The sequence below is a fragment of the Amblyraja radiata genome, chromosome 2 (assembly GCF_010909765.2).
Source record: "Amblyraja radiata isolate CabotCenter1 chromosome 2, sAmbRad1.1.pri, whole genome shotgun sequence".
NCBI lineage: Eukaryota > Metazoa > Chordata > Chondrichthyes > Rajiformes > Rajidae > Amblyraja > Amblyraja radiata.
The window spans coordinates 127083217-127105050 of NC_045957.1; the positions used below are offsets into that span (position 1 = coordinate 127083217).

Genomic DNA, 21834 nt, shown 5'->3' on the forward strand with positions numbered 1-21834 from the left:
ATACTGCTGCCAAAACTAGAGGAACAACATCCTATCTTCTGTCTTGGCACCTCAGGAATGATGAATGGACTCTCCAACTTCAGGTAAACTGCTCGCTCAGCATCAAGCATATGTCCATTTGTCACCATGTCTCTTACGCATGCTCCTTATCACCTGATCCATCCTAAGCTTTCTCCATCTGGTCTTCTCCCTTACACTTCACTCCTGTCCCCAACTCCGCTTTGAAAACTGTAAACTGTAAACTTTCCCCTAGACCTGATGAAGGGTTCCTGACCCGAAACATTAATTGGTTTCTCTTTCTACAGATGCTACTTTTACTAGCTGTTCTTCCAACATTTCTGCTTTTGATTGGGTTACTGACTCTTCTTTCAATTTCCCATACCCTGTATAGCAGCAGTAGACTATCTGTGGAATTCTCTGCCACAGAAGGTAGTTGAGGCCAGTTCATTGGCTATATTTGAGAGGGAGTTAGATGTGGCCCTTGTGGCTAAAGGGATCAGAGGGTATGGAGAGAAGGCAGGTACAGGATACTGAGTTGGATGATCAGCCATGATCATATTGAATGGCGGTGCAGGCTCGAAGGGCCGAATGGCCTACTCCTGCACCTATTTTCTATGTTTCTATGTTTCTATTACTGTCAGACATTTCTGTGAGTAGCTTTTTCCTGCTCCAAGTTTTCCATTGAATGTTGTGTCCATGTTGCATCCTTCGTTCTTGAAGGGATTCATCCCTCAGCATCAATAAAGAGCAGACATTTGAATGCTGCAAAGTGTCCTAAATTAGCTCATGTTACGAAGAAAGCCTTTTTGTCTTTGAAGTCAATGGATTGAAAATTAGCAGTTTTGTGATGACAGAACAATTCTAATCACTACCTTCCACAATTATCTACATAGAGATGGTTACTGAAGAACACAACCTAAGGTTCAGATTCAGATTCAGATTCAGATTCAAACTTTATTGTCATTGTGCAATGTATAGTACAGAGACAACGAAATGCAGTTAGCATCTCCCTAGAAGAGCGACATATAATATGAGCAATAAATAAATATATTTACGTGCATACAGTCGTAGTAGTACAATTTTTACTGGTGGAAGGTGTGTCCGGGGGGGGGGGGTGTGGTGACTGGCAATCACCGAGATACATTGTTGAGTAATGTAACAGCCGCAGGGAAGATGCTGTTCCTGGACCTGCTGGTCCGGCAACGGAGAGACCTGTAGCGCCTCCCGGATGGTAGGAGGGTAAACAGTCTGTGGTTGGGGTGAGAGCAGTCCTTGACGATGCTGAGCGCCCTTCGCAGACATTGCTTGCTTTGGACAGACTCAATGGAGGGGAGTGAGGAACCGGTGATGCGTTGGGCAATTTTCACCACCCTCTGCAGTGCTTTCCGGTCGGAGACAGAGCAGTTGCCATACCATACTGTGATACAGTTAGTAAGGATGCTCTCGATGGTGCAGCGGTAGAAGTTGAACAGAATCTGAGAATCAGGATATGTTTATACCTGAGGCATTTCTTCCTTGCATTTCCTAATTGTTACCCCCCTCCTTACAGAACTACCCCCGCCTGTGCCAGCGGCGACATGTTCCCCGGACTTCTTTCAGTGCCAGAGTAAGCAACTGTGCATTCACCAGTCCTGGGTCTGTGACGGTGAAGAAGATTGTGAAGATGGAAGTGATGAATCAAATTGCTCAACACTGCGTCCGGGAACCTTGCCTCCTCAGGATCTATGTGAAGATAAAGAATTCCAATGTTTCAACAGGGAATGTATCCCGTCATTGCTCAGGTGTGACGGAGTCCCGGACTGCTCTTTAGCAGAAGATGAATTTGGTTGCTGTAAGTCCCATTTACTTGTCAATCCTTGGGTGTTTTTTTTAATTAATGTTGCTACTGAGCCAGCATGCTCATGAAAAACAAACAGATGCAGCTAAATTGCAATATACTCCCTGAAAGATATGGTATTTCTACTTGATAGATATGACAAGAAGCATCATGTTGGCTGCTGAAGTGACTTTAAGTTTCATATCATTTCTTCCTTTGTATCATTAAAGGAGGATGTGATGCAGTTAAGTGAAGGATGGGGATTGGGGAAGGAGGGCTTATCAATTAATATTTGCTTCCACCCTGCCTGGAATCTGTTGACGATCTGAGGGCAAATGGGCCTGAAATCCAGCATGCCCAGTCTCTGCTCCATCAACCGGGGTCTAATGTCCTCAAAAAAGTCAAGGTGAGGATTAATTTATTTAGAACTATTGGGGCGTTTTATGCTGCCCTTTATGGCAGAGAGGCGGTCCATTTGTTAGTCCTTTCACGACCTTGCAAATGTAAGCTGTTTCTGCGACTTTTATGAGTGACCATCATTGTCTACCTCATTGTCTGCAGTTGACACAGAAACATAGCAAATAGGTGCAGGAGTAGGCCATTCAGCCCTTCGAGCCTGCACCGCCATTCAATATGATCATGGCTGATCACCCAACTCAGTATCCTGTACCTGCCTTCTCTCCATACCCCCTGATACCTTTAGCCACAAGGGCCACATCTAACTCCCTCTTAAATATAGCCAATGAACTGGCCTCAACTACCTTCTGTGGCAGAGAATTCCACAGATTCACCACTCTCTGTGTGAAAAATGTTTTTCTCATCTCGGTCCTAAAAAATGTCCCCCTTATCCTTAAACTGTGGCCCCTTGTTCTGGACTTCCCCAACATCGGGAACAATCTTCCTGCATCTAGCCTGCCCAACCCCTTAATAATTTTCTGCATTATACTTGTTGCCCAAGGCATACTGGTAAGCCTAGATCTGAATTACAGGGGCTAAGAAGGCTCACAAGCATTTGTTGGGCAACCATTGGGTGCGCAGGGCTGGGAGAGTTTGGGAGGTGGGGGGTATATTTGGGGTGAGGATAGGGAACCAAAACTGCTACAACATCATTTTTTGGCACTGTGTCCTAACTTCTGCTAGGAATGATTGGGTTAACAAATGATGAGTGTTTGACAGGGACTGGTCCTGCACTTGCTGTAGTTTAGAAGGATTAAGGGGGGTCCTCATTGAAACTTACCGAATTGTGAAAGGCCTAGATGGACGGGATGGGGAGAAGATGCTTCCATTAGTGGGGGAGTCAAGGACCAGAGGCCATAGCCTAACAATAAGAGGATGTACTTTTAGAAAGGACATGAGGAGGAATTTCTTTAGTCAGAGGGTGGTGAATCTGTGGAATTCATTGCCACAGTCGGGGGTGGAGGCCAAGTCAATGGATATTTTTAAGGCAGAGATTGACAGATTCTCTGATTAGTACAGGTATCAGGGGTTATGGGGAGAAGGCAGGAGAATGGGGTTGAGAGGGAAAGATATATCAGCCATGATTGAATGGCGTAGATGATGGGCTGAATGGCCTAATTCTACTCATAAAACTTATGAACTATTGCAGAGATCAATAAATAACTCATGAAATGAGTTGGAAAACAGATCAATGATATTTGAATATAGTAAAATTAAGTGTCATGACATCAACACTAATTTTAGAACAATGCAATTTTAGCAAAATTCTCACACAACAAACACATATTTGAACATGGCATTCAATAGGATTAATCTCTCTCTTGAATAAGTATCATTAGTTGCTTTTTTTCAGGATCCTTCCAGCCGCCTAGTTCCCAAGTCACTGTCAACCATATCCTGCTCTCTAGATTGTTATCTTGTTGAGAGATCTGTCCAATTACAGGTTCATTATGCTCTGCTGCATCCAGATGGTATGATTCGTACACAGTAGTTTGGAGATAAGTAGACCAACAATGTTAATATAAATACAAAAAAATTCACATCATGAAAAGAATCAAAACATAAATATATTCAGCAGGATTAGCAAACTGGTACTTCTGTAGATAATAAGACACATTATCGAGCAATAGAAACATAGAAACATAGAAAATAGGTGCAGGAGTAGGCCATTCGGCCCTTCGAGCCTGCACCGCCATTCAATATGATCATGGCTGATCATCCAACTCAGTATCCTGTACCTGCCTTCTCTCCATACCCCCTGATCCCTTTAGCCACAAGGGTCAGATCTAACTCCCTCTTAAATATAGCCAATGAACTGGCTTCAACTACCTTCTGCGGGCGAGAATTCCAGAGATTCACCACTCTCTGTGTGAAAAAAGTTTTCCTCATCTCGGTCCTAAAAGATTTCCCCTTTATCCTTAAACTGTGACCCCTTGTTCTGGACTTCCCCAACATCGGGAACAATCTTCCTGCATCTAGCCTGTCCAACCCCTTAAGAATTTTGTACGTTTCTATAAGATCCCCCCTCAATCTTCTAAATTCTAGCGAGTACAAACCGAGTCTATCCAGTCTTTCTTCATATGAAAGTCCTGACATCCCAGGAATCAGTCTGGTGAACCTTCTCTGTACTCCCTCTATGGCAAGAATCATATGGCAATATATGATACAATCAAACAACATTAAATATCTAAGGAGACAGAATGACTGCAAAATGCTGGAATCAGAAGCGAACAATAAACTGCTGACAAAACTCAGCAGGTCAAGCAGCGTCTGTACAGGCAAGTAAAAGGTCATGCATTGGGTTGAGAGTAATAAAGTCATAGAGTGATACAGTGTGGAAACATGCCCTTCGGCCCAACTTGCCCACACCGGCCAACATGTCCTAGCTACACTAGTCCCACCTGCCTGCGCTTGGTCCATATTCCCTCCAAACCTGTCCTATGCATGTACCTGTCTAACTGTTTCTTAAACTTTGGGATAGTCCCAGCCTCAACTACCTCCTCTGGCAGCTTGTTCCATACACCCACCTTACCCCTCAGATTCCTATAAAATATTTTCCCCTTCACATGAAACATATGTCCTCTATTCTTCGATTCCCTACTCTGGGCAAGAGGTTCTGTGCATCTGCCCGATCTATTCCTCTCAAGATTTCATACACACACTACCTTAGAGACTCTACCTTGGGGCTGTGAGTGCACAGTGGAGATAGCCACTTCTAAATACTGCCCACCTCTCTATATACTGGCTATCCTTCTGTTATCCTAACAGATAAATGATCTGTTCCTATGTAAATCACATCCCATGAATTATTTATTGATCTCTGCAATGGTTCATAAATTGTAGTAGAATAAGGCCATTCGGCCCATCAAGTCTACTCTGCCATCCAATCATGGCTAATATATCTCTCCCTCTCAACCCCATTCTCCTGCCTTTTATGTGGCTATACTGGCCACCTTTCCTACTGTACATACAGCTATGTGGCAATATGGGCTACCTTACCTGTATACAGGTATCCAGCTACTGTATGTGGTAATACTGGCTACCTTTCATGTACACACTCAGTCCTGATGTAGGGTCACAACCTGAAACATGGAGAATCCCTCTTTTAGTATAGTTCAGTTTAGTTTAGTTTAGAGATACAGCATGGAAACAGGCCCTTCGGCCCACCGAGTCTGTGTCGTCCAGCAATCCCCACACATTGACACTATCCTACACACATAGGGGCAACATAATTTTATCAACCCAATTAACCTACAAACTGGGAAGAAGCCGGAGCACCCGGGCAAAACAACGCAGGTCACGGGGAGAACGTACAAACTCCGCACAGATAGCACCTGTAGTCAGGATCGAACACTGGTCTCTGGTGCTGTAAGGCAGCAACTCTACTGCTGAGCCATCCCGCTCTTCACGGATGCTTCTCGTTCCAAACTGTTTTCCAGCGGTTTGCTTTAAACATCAAATGTATACAAATGTGGATCTTCAGAAAAATGAAATAGAATTTAAACCAAGTTTCATGCAACATGAAACTATTAAGATTCTGTCAACAGCAACAGCAAATCCTGCAGGAAGGGCAAAGGCAACAGGCATAAGTTTATTCGCAGGTTCCCCTCCAAGTCGTATTCCATGTTGATTTGGAATTATGTTGCCATTCCTTCATCAGATGACGATCTCCTTACCCAAGCGCAGAATGGCTGTAACTTCAACAGAAGCACTCCAATAAGACTTTATTTCTTAGAGAGCAGGAGGATGTGTGATTTTATGAAGATGTACAAAATCATGAGAGGAGAAGCTTAGGTAAATGCACAGTCTTTTGCCCAGGGTAGGGGAATCAAGAACCGAATGATATAGGTTTAAGATGAGGGGGATGGGGAGGAGGGGGGGGGGGGGGATTTATTAGGAACCTGAGGGGTAACTTTTTTACACAAATGGTGGTGGATGCATGGAATCAGCTGAAAGAGGAGGTCATTGAGGCAGGTATTATCACAACATTTAAGAGACATTTAGACAGGTACATGGATGGGATAGGTTTAGAAGGATATGGGCCTAACTCGGGCACGTAGATGGGGCATGTTGGTTGGCGTGGGCATGTTGGACCGAAGGGCCTGTTTCTGCACTGTTTGATTCTATGATTTTATAACAGCAAATTTTGCTAAGATGAGTAGGAGCATGACCACAAATGAATTGCCATCTACTTGACCTGAGACAGCAGTTGACAAGGTGCAAGGAGTAGAACCCATGTATTTGGTGTTTGTTTTTCTTTTCCCTGTCTTTAGCTCGGGGAAATGACTGGCATATCTCATCATTTCCGTCAGATATTGAATTGAATTGAATTGAATCCTTTATTTGTCATTCAGACCTTTCGGTCTGAACGAAATGCTGTTGCCTGCAGCCATACATGTAATAATAACAAAACACAATAAACACAAATTAACATCCACCACAGTGAGTTCACCAAACACCTCCTCACTGTGATGGAGGCAAAAGTCTTAGAGTTACTGTCTCTTCCCTCCTCTTCTCCCTCTGCGCCGAGGCGATACCCCACCGGGCGATGGCATCAGTCCCGCGGTTCAAGCCCGGGGGGTGGTCGAAGCTGCCCGCAGTTGTTGCAACGGGTGCCCCGGAAAACAGGCACCAGCCTGTGACCTGCGGGCTCCCGACATTGTCCTCCATTGGCCCGCGGCCGAGCCCCGGATCCAGGTCGCCGCCGCCAGAACGCCGCCTCAGCCGCCGTAGCACCGTCTCCGCTCCGCTCCGGGCCGCCCACAAGGCAGCGTCTCAGCCCCGCACCGGTTTGATTCAGGCAGATAGGTTTGATTCAGGCAGAGTGACGAAGAGTTTTGATATAAAATTATCAAAGGACTGGACAAGCTAGATGCGGGAAAAAGGTTCCCAATGTTGGGAGAGTCCAGAACCAGGGGCCACAGTCCCAGAATAAAGGGGAGGTCATTTAAGACTGAGGTGAGAAAAAACGTTTTCACCCAGAGAGTTGTGAATTTATGGAATTCCCTGCCACAGAGGGCAGTGGAGGCCAAATCACTGGATGGATTTAAGAGAGAGTTATGCCCCTGTCCCACTTAGGAAACCTGAACGGAAACCTCTGGAGACTTTGCGCCCCACCCAAAGTTTCCATGCGGTTCCCGGAGGTTGCAGGTGGTTGCCGGAGGTTGCAGGTAGTGGAAGCAGGTAGGGAGACTGACAAAAACCTCCGGGAACCTCCGGAAACCTCCGGGAACCGCACGGAAACCTTGGGTGGGGTGCAAAGTCTCCAGAGGTTTCCGTTCAGGTTTCCTAAGTGGGACAGGGGCATAGGATAGAGCTCTAGGGACTAGTGGAGTCAAGGGATATGGGGAGAAGGCAGGCACGGGTTATTGATAGGGGACGATCAGCCATGATCACAATGAATGGCGGTGCTGGCTCGAAGGGCCGAATGGCCTCGTCCTGCACCTATTTTCTATGTTTCTATGTTTCTATTAAGCTGAAAGCCATTGCTCCACTTATACAAACTGACCCAATACTTTCCACTCAGAGACCAAAAGATAGAAAGTTAAAAGATGATTAAACTACAAGTCACTCTTAAATAGGACATTTAAAGAAGAAAGGTAGCACAGATTTGAAAGAAAGAAAATAGTGAACAAATAAATGGAATCCAAAAGAGTAAATATAAAGTACAATTTGATGTATGCTGGAAACAAATGAAAATGTTTAAAGGGCTGGATGAATTTGGTGATAAATGGGAAAGTTTATTAATATAACACAAGGGTGAGATAAAATATATTTTCATTTTGTGAAACTGAAATTTGCTGCTTCACTATACTCCATGAAACACCAAGCACCAACATTAAAATTAATTATGCACCAGCGTGGAATAAAACAAGTCAGATTGCCAGCCAGCTGAATTTTGATCCAAGTTTCAAGCAATCAATATTAACTCTTTAAAATCCACTGAAGCAATTCAGCTCCAAAATAAGCAAGTGAAATCAAATATAACCATAGTGTACAATAGGAGTTTGTTGCTTGAAGCAAACCAATAAAACAATGTGGCACGGATGGATTCACAGCTTCACAGCATTCTCCATTTCTACTTTGTTATATCCGTAGGAGTGATTTCCCAGCTCACTTTAGCTGCCTTTGCACATTTTTAAAATGACTAGGAAACACTATTAGGTAACAAATAAACTGCCAGAGGGACTCAACATGTACAGATTATGTTTTGGGTTGGGGCACTTCTTCAGACTGCAGAAGAGTCCCAACCTAAAACGTCGTATGTCCACTACCTTCCACGGATGCTGCCTAATCCAATGAGTTTGCCCAATGAGTCTGATTTTTGCTCCTGATTCCAGTATCTGTAGTCCTGTATGTCTCCATTGAAAAGCTAATGTTTGAAAATTACGACTACCGCAGCATTAAATTAAATTTGATTTGAGAAACTCAGCTTGGCAGACAATACAACTTTGCATATGTTTGTCCCAATGAAATAGGATTAGATAGAATTTAGTTGAAGGATTAACCGCTTCACGAATTCCAAGTGTGCAGATCTGCATGTTCAAATAAAACTGATATATTGAATAATGTAGAAACAATAATGCACAGTTACATAATTGAATTTTAAAAGGCCACCTTTCTTTCTCTCAATTAGCAGGTTTATTATTCTCAATAGTATTGAAATAAACTGCAGAGTCTGTGTTGCAATTCTTCTACTTACGCAATTCTTCTACTTACGCATATCAGAACCTGGTGTTATTGTGAGACATTCTGCTTTTCTTTGCATCTGCTCAGAACTAGACCAGAATCTTAAACTGCTGCCAAATCGCTCCCGGTATTTTGAGAACTAAAGTGACATCACTCATTGATGATTATGATTACCTCCTTTAGTCCAATGCTACAACATAATGAGTCACAGGGCTGCCAACTCTCACGCTTTGAGCGTGAGAATCACGCCCTCAAGCAAACTCTCACGCCCTCACGCTGATCAGAAATTTCTCACGCTCTGTGATGAGAAATTCTGGGATCAACGAAAATTTCAAAACTCGGATAAACTGCATGGTCCACGGGTGTTGGAGAGCCGGGGCTGAGGGAGGGATGGGAGCAGAACCAGCGGCGGGAACAGGTGCGGGGAGTCGGGACTGGCGAGTGTTCGCCGGGCTGCGAGTGTTTGCGGGGCTGGCGAGTCACTCGCTGCAGCTCCGGCCAAGGAGCGCTCCGGACAGTGCGAGCCCCGGGCCGTCGGAGGCATCGGAAGCGTTGCGCCGTTGCCGCGAGAGTCTCTGTGCCGAAGGGAGAGAGAGAGGGGAAGGGAGGTGGAGAGAGAGAGAGGGGAAGGAGACAAGGGGGGAGAGAGAGAGGGGGGGGAGAGGAGAGAAAGGGGAGAGACAGAGGGGGAGTGAATGGAGAGAGAGAAGAGGGAGAGGGAGGGAGAGGAGAGAGTAGGGGGAGAGGAGAGGGGGAAGAGAGAGGTGGGAGAGCGGGGGAGAGGGAGAAGGGGGAGAGTGGGGGAGAGAGAGGGGGTGAGAGGGCAGAGAGAGGGAAGGGAGAGAGGGGTGGAGAGGGAGGAGGGGGTAGGTGGAATGGGAGAGAGAGAGGTGGTAAAAGAGAGAGGGGAAGAGGGAGAGGAGGGGAAGAGGAGAAACGGAGGAAAGAGAGAGAGATTGGGGGACAAAGAGAAAGAGGAGATAGAGACAGAGGAGAAAGAGAGATGGGGAGAGAGAGCCAGGGGGGAGAGCGAGAGTGAGGTGGGAGGGAGGACTGGGGGGAGCGAGAGGGAGAGAGAGAGAGAGATGAGAAAGAGAGGGGGAAGAGAGAGAGGTGAGAGGAGAGACAGAGTGAGAGGGGACAGTGTGTGGAGAGGGAGAGAGAGAGAGGGAGAGAAGAGAGAGAGAGAGGGGGGGAGAGAGGAGGGGAGCGAGGGGGAGAGAGAGATAGGGGGAGAGAGAGTTAGGGGAAAGAGAAGGGAGAGAGAGTTAGGGGAAAGAGAGGGGAGAGGGGGGAGCGAGAAGGGGGGAGAGAGAGGGGGGGAGAGAGAGAGAGGGGAGATAGAGGGGAGAGAGAGAGGGGAGAGAGGGGAAGAGGGGAGAGAGAGCGGGGGGAGGGGGGGGGGGGAGGGGGGGAGAGAGAGAGGAGAGAGAGAGAGGGGGGAGAGAGAGAGGAGAGGGGGAGAGGGGGAGAGAGAGGGGGCAAGAGGAGGCCAGAGAGGGAGAGAGGAGAGAGAGGGGAAAGAGAGGGGAGAGGGGGAGAGGGAGGGGGGTTGAGAGGAGAGAGAGCGGAAGAGAGGGGGGGGGGAGAGAGAGGGGGGAGAGGGAGAGGGATGAGAGTGTGGTGGGAGGGAGAGAGAGAGGGGAGAGAAAGAGAGGTGGAGAGAGAGGGGAGTGGGAGAGAGGGGGACAGAGAGGAGAGAGAGGGGGAGAGAAAGAGGGAGAGAGGGGGATAGAGAGGCAGGGCTGCCAACTCCCATGCATTGAGCGTGAGAATCACGCATTTCACCAAATTCTCACGCTGATCACAAATTTCTCTCGCTCTGTTGTGAGAAATTCTGTGATCAACGAAAATTTCAAAACTCATATCAACTGCATGGGCCGCGGGTGTTGGAAGCAGAAGCAGCGGCGGGGACAGTTGCAGACGGGGAGCGGGGCTGGTGAGTGTTTGCCGGGCTGGCGAGTCGCTCACTGCAGTTCCGGCCATGGAGCAGCCTCAGTGCAAGAGTCCCGGGCCGTCGGAGGTGTCGAAGCGTTGCGCCGCTGCCGTGAGAGTCTCTGTGCCGAATTCGCCCAGGTGACCGGCATGGATCAGGCTGCGGCTCGGTGCATCCTGGAGGACAACCAGTGGCTGCTGGAAGTAAGTACCAAGCACTGGGTAGAAACGGTGGAAGATTGTGGACTTCAAATGGGGGTGGTTGGTGAAAGCATTCTGCTTGTCTGCTAGATTTTCACTTACTGTAACTGCAGGAAAAATGTTCCCGATGTTGGGGGCGTTCAGAACCATGGGTCACAGTTTAAGAATAAAGGGGGGGCCAGTTAGGACTGAGATGAGAACAAACTTTCTTCACGCAGAGAGTTGTGAATCTGTGGAATTCTCTGCCACAGAAGGCAGTGCAGGCCAATTCACTGGATGTTTTCAAGAGAGAGTTACATTTAGTTCTTGGGGCTAATGACATCAAGGGATATGGGGAAAAAACAGGAAAGGGGTACTGATTTTAGATGAATAGCCATGATCACTGAATGGCAGTGCTGGCTCGAAGGGCCGAATGGCCTATTCCTGCACCTATTTTCTATGTTTCTATGCGTGAGTATATGGCAATAAAACTCGATCACTTGATTTTGAAGCATTCATGCATGGTGGAGGTATAATGGAGTCATAGATACAGTGTGAAAACAGGCCCTTCGGCACAACTTGCCCACACCCGCCAACATGTCCCAGCCACGCTACCTGCTTTTGGTCCATACCTCCAAACCTGTCCTATCCATGTATCAGTCTAACTTTTTCTTAAATGTTGGGATGGTCCCTGCCTCAACTATCTCCTCTGGCAGCTTGTTCCATACACCCATTACCCTTTGTGTGGATAAAGTTACCCCTTAAAAAGTTACCTCTTAAAAATATTTCATACAAAAAACATTGAAATCATACTTCTACAGTGCACTAAAACATGATTTTAATACATCAAATTTCAAAATGTTCCTACCCTGGGAGGGGGGACACCCTTCTTCCACACCCTCTCCCCACTCGGTTGCTCCACTCCCTCACCGGGTACCCCCAAGGCCAGTGATCAGTGATCGCACAGCTTCCCCCCTTTCAAAAACGCTCCAATCCAATTTAAAGCATATATATTGCATTCAAGTGTAAGTTAAAAGACTCGCTACAGTATGCACCATATTGCACAATTTCAAGCTGAAAAATGCAAATTTTCCATACCAATGGGAGGGGGACATATGTTTACATATTCTGTTCTGCTGCTCCAAGTAAGAATGTCATTGTCCTACATGGGACATAGGACAATAAAACACTCTTGACTTTTCCTTCCTCCATCCCTCCCCCCCTATCTCCCTCCTTCCCTCCCTCCCTCCATCCCGTCCACTCATCCTTCCTTCCTTCCTTCCTTCCTTCTCCCATCCTTACTTCCGCAATAAAAACCAAGCTTAATTTGTTTTCTTTCAGCTGTCAAGCTTTGCTTCAATGGTTCTTTGCTCTGTGAGAACAGTAGAGAGTGTATCCCAGTAACACAGCGATGTGATGGTGACATTGACTGCAGAGATTTCAAATCGGATGAATCCAGCTGTTCAGGTGGGAAAGCAAATGTTTGCAATCAGTTAATTATGAATGTGTTTCTTTTTCAACATATTTAATTTGATTATCCCCTTTAGAATAGTGTGTTTCACTCTGGCGCACTAACCCCCAGCAAGAGGCAAATGACGACAGATGGCACAATGGGCTAAGTGTTCGGCTGGCAACCTGAAGGTGGCCGGTTCGAATCCTGCTTGGAGTGTGTACTGTCGTTGTGTCCTTGGGCAAGACACTTCACCTACCTTTGCCTGGGACTAGAGACGGAAATTAGCTACTGATTGGCTACAATCTCGCATATTTACATGCAAATGTTCATTCATATGCACTGTCCCTATAAACAAATTATTTAAAAAATTATTATTATTATTATAAAAATCTAAAAAGTTGCAGAATTCAGGAATAAAAATCAAAAGAAGCCGGGAATTCACAGTAGTTCATTTTGATTTGTGGGAAAAGAAACAGAATTAATGTTTCAGGTCAGAGACCCATCGTCTGAAATGTTAATTCCATTTCACTTACCACAGATGTTTTCTGACTTGCTAAAGGTTTATGCTAAATATTATAGAGTATCTGTATGGTTTAAATGTTATTAATAACATTAAAAAACTCACATGAAAAGGACAAATTAAGGGAAGCACAAATAAATGACCTCTTAGTCTTGGGGTATATATGGGATAGCCCCAACTCCTTAAAAGGAATAGCCTGAAGAAGGGTCTCGGCCCGAAACGTTGCCTATTTCCTTCGCTCCATAGATGCTGCTGCACCCGCTGAGTTTCTCCAGCACTTTTGTCTACCTTCGATTTTCCAGCATCTGCGGTTCCTTCTTAAACACAAAGCCTGGAATGTCATCTGGCTATTAAGGTTTGTGATGGCCAGAGTAAATTGGAGGAGCAGCACCTCATATTTCGCTTGGGCGGTTTACACCCCAGCGGTATGAACACTGACTTCTCCAATTTCAGGTAGTCCCTGCTTTCTCCTGCCCTCCCCAGCTCTCCCTCAGCCCACTGTCTCCGCCTCTTCCTGTCTTCTTCCCACCCCCCCCCCCCCCCCCCCTCACATCAGTCTGAAGAAGGGTCTCGACCCGAAACGTCGACAAATTCCTTTGCTCCATTGATGCTGCCTCACCCGCTGAGTTTCTCCAGCATTTTTGTCTACCTTAGTTTTTCCAGCATCTGCAGTTCCTTCTTAAAGGTTTGTGAGGAATATCTTACCAAATGTGAACATGGAGTTTTCATTCAAAAAATTGTGAATTGTTGCTTAGGAGATGACTTTATTAATGGCATTGACATGTTTATATTATTGTTACAGAATGTCCCAATGCCTATTGCAGAAATGGTGGAACATGTGTCATTGTTAACAGAATTGCACTGTGCAAGTAAGTGTTTGTGTAGTCATTGCAGGATGTTTAGTAAATGCCGAATGAGAAATTTAAATATTCATTCTTCATCTCTGTGTCATTTATGCAGATTGTCAGACTAAAGTAAATTGCAGAATGCTGCAAAACCATCTGTTCTTCTCATTACACATCCAAATGTTTGTGGTTTGTATTCTTGTGTTGCTACAATGATCCAGATGTCATTTGTGAAATAAACCATTTTGACAATTTTGAAAGCAAGCATCACTGAATAATGCCAAAAAACTCAGCTCAATTATTTCCACATTTCTTAACATTTTCTAAAATGTTCCTGTTTTGTTATTTGTTGAGGAGACTCGCATTACTTTAATGAGGCCTGTGTGGCTTTACAATAGAGTGCACTCTGTAATTGTACTTTTAAGTTATTCCTGAAGCGTTCTCTGAAGCCAGATTCAATTCCAAAACCAGGTACACAACTCTCATAGGAGTCAATGAGTTGGACGGCTGCCTGAGTTTCTTAATATGCCCTCAAATGGCATACAGGTAAGTAGAAAATAACTGCTTCCCACCATCTCTCTCACCCCTCTCACACACGCACACTCTCTCACGCACACTCCCGCCCACACACACACAAGCACACATTCTCACGCTCACTCCCTCGCACATATGCTCCCACGCATTCTCTCTCGCACCCTCCCTTCCACACATACTCTCTGTCTCGCTCTCATCTCTTACACATCTCTCACACACACAAAAACTCACCGAAACACAAACAAAAAAAGGCAGGCAGTGACCAGTGAATACTCGGTGCTGGGACCGAAGCTATTTACAATATACATCAATGATTTGGATGAAGGGATTCAAAGTAACATTAGCAAATTTGCAAATGACACAAAACTGGGTGGCAGTGTGAACTGTGAGGAGGATGCTATGGGAATGCAGGACAGGTGGGCAGATGCATGGCAGATTAAGTTTATTGCGGATACATGTGAGGTTATCCACTTTGGTAACAAAAACAGGAAGGCAGATTACTATCTAAATGGCGTCAACTTGGGAAAAGGGGAAGTACAACGGGATCTGGGGGTCCTTGTACATCAGTCTATGAAAGTAAGCATGCAGGTACAGCAGGCAGTGAAGAAAGCGAATGGCATGTTGGCCTTTATAACAAGAGGAATCGAATATAGGAGCCAAGAGGTCCTTCTGCAGTTGTACAGAGCCCTAGTGAGACCACATCTGGAGTATTGTGTGCAGTTTTGGTTCCCTAATTTGAGGAAGGACATTCTTGCTAATGAGGGAGTGTCGCGTAGGTTTACAAGGTTAATTCCCGGGATGGCGGGACTGTCATATGCTGAGAGAATGGAGCAGCTGGGCTTGTACACTGTGGAGGTTAGAAGGATGAGAGGGTATCTAATTGAAACATATAAGATTGTTAAGGGCTTGGACACAGTAGAGGCAAGAAACATGTTCCTGATGTTGGGGGAGTCCAGAACCAGGGGCCACAGTTTAAGAATAAGGAGTAAGCCATTTAGAACGGAGACGAGGACTCACAGAGAGTAGTGAGTCTGTGGAATTCTCTGCCTTAGACGGTGGTGGAGGCAGGTTCTCTGGATGCTTTCAAGAGAGAGCTAGATAGGGCTCTTAGAAATAGCAGAGTCGGGGGATATGCGGAGAAGGCAGGAACGGGGTATTGATTGGGGATGATCAGCCATGATCACATTGAATGGCAGTGCTGGCTCGAAGGGCTGAATGGCCTACTCCTGCACCTATTGTCTATTGTCTCTACACAGACTCTTACAAACTCTCTCACACAGTCTCCCACACAAACTCTCTCTCTCACACACACACAACCCCATAGAACAGCAGAAGGAAGGGAAGGTGTTTGGAAATTTTTGCAAAGTAATTAAAAATAAATACCTGAAATATCACATTTACATAAGTATTCAGACCCTTTGCTATGACACTCAAAATTGAGCTCCTGTTTCCATTGATTATCCTTGAGATATTTCTACAACCAGTGGTAAATTAAACTGATTGGACATGAGTTGGAAAGGCACACACCTGTCTATATAAGGTCCCACAGTTGACAGTGCATGTTAGAGCAAAAACCAAGCCATGAAGATGAAGGAATTGTCCGTAGACCTCCGAGACAGTATTGTGTCAAGACACAGATTTGGGGAAGGGTATGAAACAATTTCAGCAGCATGGCAGGTCCTGAAGAGCATAGTGGTGTCGACTCCTTCATTCTTCAATGGAAGAACTTTGGAACCACCAGGACTCTTCATAGAGCTGGCCACCCGGCCAAACTGAGCAATCGGGGGAGAAGGGAGGTGACCAAGAACTCGATGGTCACTCTGACAGAGCTCCAGAGTTCTTCTGTGGAGATGGGAGAACCTTCCAGAAGGACAAATATTTCTGCAGCACTCCACCATTCAGGCCTTTATGGTAGAGTGGCCAGATGGAAGCCACTCCTCAGTAAAAGGCACATGACAGCCCGCTTGGAGTTTGCCAAAAGGCATGAGAAACAAGATTCTCTGGTCTTATGAAACCAAGATTGAACTCTTTGGCCTGAATGCCAAGCGTCACGTCTGGAGGAAACCAGGCACTGCTCATCACCTGGCCAATACCATACCTACGGTGAAGCATGGTGGTGGCAGCATCATGCTGTGGGGATGTTTTTCACGGGCAGAAACTGGAAGACTAGTCGGGATTGCGGGAAAGATGAACCGAGCAAAGTAGATTCAAGATTCAAGAGAGTTTATTGTCATGTGTTCCAGATAGGACAATGAAATTCTTACTTTGCTTCAGCACAACAGAATATAGTAGGCATGAATACAGAACAGATCAGTGTGTCCATATACCATAATGTAAATATATACACACATGAATAAATAAACAGATAAGCTGAAAATAAACAGATAATGGTCTGCTAATGTTCAGAGTTTTGTTTCATTTGAGTTTAATAGCCTGATGGCTGTGGGGAAGCAGCTATTTCTGAACCTGGACGTTGCAGTCTTCAGGCTCCTGTACCTTCTACCTGAAAGTAGCGGGGAGATGAGTGTGTGGCCAGGATGGTGTGGGTCCTTGATGATGCTGCCAGCCTTTTTGATGCAGCGACTGCGATAGATCTCCTCGATGGTAGGGAGGTCAGAGCCGATGATGGACTGGGCAGTGTTTACTACTTTTTGTAGTCTTTTCCGCTCCTGGGCGCTCAAGTTGCCGAACCAAGCCACGATGCAACTCTACTGTGCTCTCTGTGCTCAGTAGACAGCATGCTCTCTACTGTGCACCTGTAGAAGTTAGAGAGAGTCCTCCTTGACATACTGACTCTCCATAATCTTCTCAGGAAGTAGAGGCACTGATGTGCTTTCTTTATAATTGCATCAGTGTTCTCGGACCAGGAGAGATCTTCAGAAATATGCACGCCCAGGAATTTGAAGCTCTTGACCCTCTCTACCATCGACACATTGATATAAACGGGACTGTGGGTCCCCATCTTACCCCTTCCAAAGTCCACAATCAGTTCCTTAGTTTTGCTGGTGTTGAGGGCCAGGTTATTGCGCTGGCACCATATGGTCAGTCAGTAGAATTCTCTTCTATACTCTGACTCGTTCCCATCAGTGATACGTCCCACAACAGTGGTGTCGTCAGTGAACTTGATGATGGAATTCGCACTATGTCCAGCTACGCAGTCATGAGTATAGAGTGAGTACAGCAGGGGGCTGAGCACGCAGCCTTGAGGTGCTCCCGTGCTGATTGTTATCGAGGCTGACACATTTCCACCATTATGAACAGTCTGTGGTCTGTGAATGAAGAATCGAGGATCCAATTGCAGAGGGATGCGCAGAGACCCAGATCTGAGAGCTTGGTAACCAGCTTGCAGGGGATGATTGTGTTAAACGCCAAGCTGTAATCAATGAATAACAGCCTGACATAAGCGTTTTTGTTGTCCAAGTGGTCCAGAGCAGAGTGGTGAGCCAGCGAGATCGCATCCACCGTTGATCTGTTGTGGCGGTAAGCAAACTGCAGTGGGTCCAGGTTTTTGTCGAGGTAGAAGTTGATTTGCGCCATGATCAACCTCTCAAAGCACTTCATCACCACAGACGTTAGTGCCACTGGTCGATAGTCATTGAGGCACGTCACCTTACTCTTCTTGGGCACCGGTATAATTGATGCCCTTTTAAAGCAGGTGGGGACCTCAGACCTCAGACGTGAGAGGTTGAAAATGTCCGTAAAAACTCCCGCCAGTTGAAGGGGTAGATCGGGCCGGCACGGAGGCCGGACTGAAGCCTGAACCCAGGACTAGATGAATAGTTCTGTTCTCTGACCTACAGACCTATCTCCAAAGTTGTATTATTGATAGTTTATCCTATTTTTCTTTCTTTATTTTTCCTATCTATAAATATAAATAAATAATTAGAGGCAATGTTAGGTAACCGATAAAGGAGGATCCCAGCTACTTTGGTAACTGGGTCCCTGGAAACCTGGATATTTAATATGTAACCGTTAAACAAAGTCTGTACTGGTTTGGATTATGATATGCAGAAGCCTCTAAGAAAAATTTATTAAAAAAAATATATATAAAAACTCCAGCCAGTTGGTCCGCACAGGTTTTTAGAACACGACCGGGTATACCATCAGGTCCATGCGCTTTTCGAGGGTTCACCCCTCTGAAGGATTTTCTGACATCGGCCTCTGTGACTGAGACTGAGATACCATCCCAGCGAATGGGGGCTCAAGAAGGCACATCAATTATCTCCCTATCAAAACCTACGTAAAACGCATTGAGCTCGTCAGGGAGTGATGTTTTGCCGACATTCGAGCTACCTCCTGATTTCGCCTTGTAGGAGGTGATTGCATTCAGGCCCCGCCACAGCTGCCTAACAGAGAGATCCTTGATGAAAACCTGCTCCAGAGTGTTCTGGACCTCAGATTAGGGCAGAGGATCACCTTCCAACAGGACAACGACCCTAAGCACACAGCCAAGACAATGCAGGAGTGGTTTTGTGACAATTCTGTGAATGTCCTTGAGTGGCCCAGGCAGAGCCCGGACTTGGTGCGCTGAGTTTGCATGTTGTGTTTCTAAACTCTAAACATATCCAGCATTGTGTGGTGGCACAGCTGGTAGAGATACTGCTTCATAGTTCCAGTGACTTGGCTTCTATCCTGATCTGTGGTGCTGTCTGTGTTGAGTTTGCATGTTCTCTCTGTGGCTGTGTGGGTTTCCTCTGGTTGTCGTAAAATAATAATAATAATAATAATGGATGGGATTTATATAGCGCCTTTCTAATACTCAAGGCGCTTTACATCGCATTATTCTTTCACTCCTCAGTCACACTTGGTGGTGGTAAGCTACTTCTGTAGCCACAGCTGCCCTGGGGCAGACTGACGGAAGCGTGGCTGCCAATCTGCGCCTACGGCCCCTCCGACCACCACCAATCACTCACACACATTCACACACAGGCAAAGGTGGGTGAAGTGTCTTGCCCAAGGACACAACGACAGTATGCACTCCAAGCGGGATTCGAACCGGCTACCTTCCGGTTGCCAGCCGAACACTTAGCCCATTGTGCCATCTGTCGTCCCAAAATGATCCCGCATCCCAAAGACATGATGGTTGGTGGGTGAATTGGCTTTTGCAAATTGCCCCAAGTGTGTAAGAGAGTGGTAGAATCTTTGTGAAGCTCATTGAAATGTTAGGGAAAATGTTAAACATTGGATTAGTACAGGGTTATTATCAGTGGGAGTTTGATGGTCAGTGAACCGGATATCCTGTTTCTGTGCTTGTATGTCCCTGTTACAAGAACTATAAATAGTATCGAAGGAAAATTCCCATTTATTCATTCATTGGGACATGACACTACATGTGAAAGCCAGGCAGGCTTAAAATTGTTTCAAATGAGAGAACGATGAACAGCGGAAAGGAGAAAAAAATAAATGTGGAAGACAAAGATTGAGAAGGGGAAGATGAAATGAGTGCCAGATAAGTCGAAACACCATTATAGGAAGACCAAGACTCAATATTTTTTTCTCTTTGAGCAATAACACTTTGGTGCTAAAAGTAGAAACCATTTATCTTATGACATTTTAAATTATTGTTGTCAAATTTATTTTCAAACCTCTCACCAAGGGAGTGTGGATATATTGCCCCTTGGAGTTTTTAAAATCCATCAGCTCTGATTTCCCTTGCATTTTGCAGTAATATCAATAATGATTCCATAAAGGAACCTGTAGAGATTAGAGTTTAGCATTAATATTCGTTCAGTGTTGACAGCCACCCTTTAAAATCAAAATAAATTGTTTTGTAACACAGAAAGCTTCTGATTTCCTTCAGTGCATTTTCTTTGTCGATTTATTTACCATTTTCCAGGTGAAAATTTCATTATTTTTACCAGGTTATTAATCCTAACATCTTGTTGCCTTAACAGGCAGGCCATTAAGCACCTGATGCACCACCATTCAAAAAGATCATGGCTAATCTGCCTGTAGCTCAACTCCTTTCATAGAAACATAGAAACACAGAAAATAGGTGCATGAGTAGGCCATTCGGCCCTTCGAGCCTGAACTGCCATTCAATATGATCATGGCTGATCATCCAACTCAGTATCCAGTACCTGCCTTCTCTCCATACCCCCTGATCCCTTTTTCCACAAGGGCCACATCTAACTCCCTCTTAAATATATCCAATGAACTGGCCTCAAGTACCTTCTGTGACAGAGAATTCCACAGATTCACCACTCTCTGTGTGAAAAATGTTTTTCTCATCTCGGTCCTAAAAGACTTTCCCGTTATCCTTAAACTGTGACCCCTTGTTCTGGACTTTCCCAACATTGGGAACAATCTTCCTGCATCTAGCCTGTTCAACCCCTTAAGAATTTTGTAAATTTCAATAAAATCCCCCCTCAATCTTCTAAATCCTAGCGAGTACAAGCCGAGTCTATCCAGTCTTTATTCATATGAAAGTCCTGACATCCCAGGAATCAGTCTGGTGAACCTTCTCTGTACTCCCTCTATTCACCTCTTACTTATCAAAAACTTATCTATTACTGCCTTAAAAATATTAACACTTAGGAAAAGAATTCCAAATACTCCCTAAAAAAAACGTAATATCTGCCTTAAGTGGGTGATCTCTTATGAATCCTTAAAGGGATAGCAGCACTGACAAAATATATTTATATCATTGATAGACATGGGCGAGGTGTTGGAAGATCAGAGGATGGATAATTTTGTGCCTCCGTTTAAAAAAGGCTGCAGACTTGGACGAACTATAGACGGTTTTTATGACAGTGCTGGGTAACTGATGCGTGAAGATTGTGACAAGATCTGACAAGAAATGCAAGACCTGATTACGGATAGTCAGCATGTCTTTGCACACCTCACCAATTTGATTGAGTTTTTTGAGGAGGTGACCAGGAAGATTGATGAGGGCAGTGTGGTTGACACTGTACCCTATGGGCCGTGCCACAGCATTAGCCATTGCTGCATTACCATGAAACAAAATAAATCAAAATTAACCAGGCAGATGTTGAAAATATATGAACTTTAAACAGACAATGGTGGAAATACTCTGGTAAAGAAGGAAAGAAAGCCCATTAAGCTGCTGGGTTAGGGTTTATCTGAAATGCTAAAATAAAACATCATGAAAGTTGCTTCACACATTCAGTGCACAGAAAAGATAATTATTCTTTCAGCTTCCCTGGCAACAAATGTGCCTCGTGTGCTGCCGGTGCAGCCAGCACTTATGCTCCAGTGAAGCTGTGACATCAGCAAGGTTGCATTCTTACCCTTGCATCCTGATTTTACCCTTAACTGCATCGCTGTACGGAGGGGATCTTGGGGTCCAAGTCCATAACTCCCTAAAAGAGGCGACACAAGCAGATTGAGTGGTAAAGAAAGCATATGGCATCTTATTTGCCTTAATTGGTCCAGGCATTGAGTA

General features: G+C 45.3%; 1 protein-coding gene across 1 annotated transcript in view; it reads left to right on the forward strand.

Moving 5' to 3' along the window:
• The window catches only part of malrd1 (MAM and LDL receptor class A domain containing 1), a 343320-nt gene that overhangs the window by 295136 nt on the left and 26350 nt on the right, over nt 1–21834 (forward strand). Inside the window, exons 33-35 of the mRNA XM_033040137.1 lie at nt 1571–1831; nt 12419–12544; nt 13853–13919. Of these exons, the coding sequence (XP_032896028.1) occupies nt 1571–1831; nt 12419–12544; nt 13853–13919 (454 nt within the window). The remainder of the gene's footprint in view (nt 1–1570; nt 1832–12418; nt 12545–13852; nt 13920–21834) is intronic.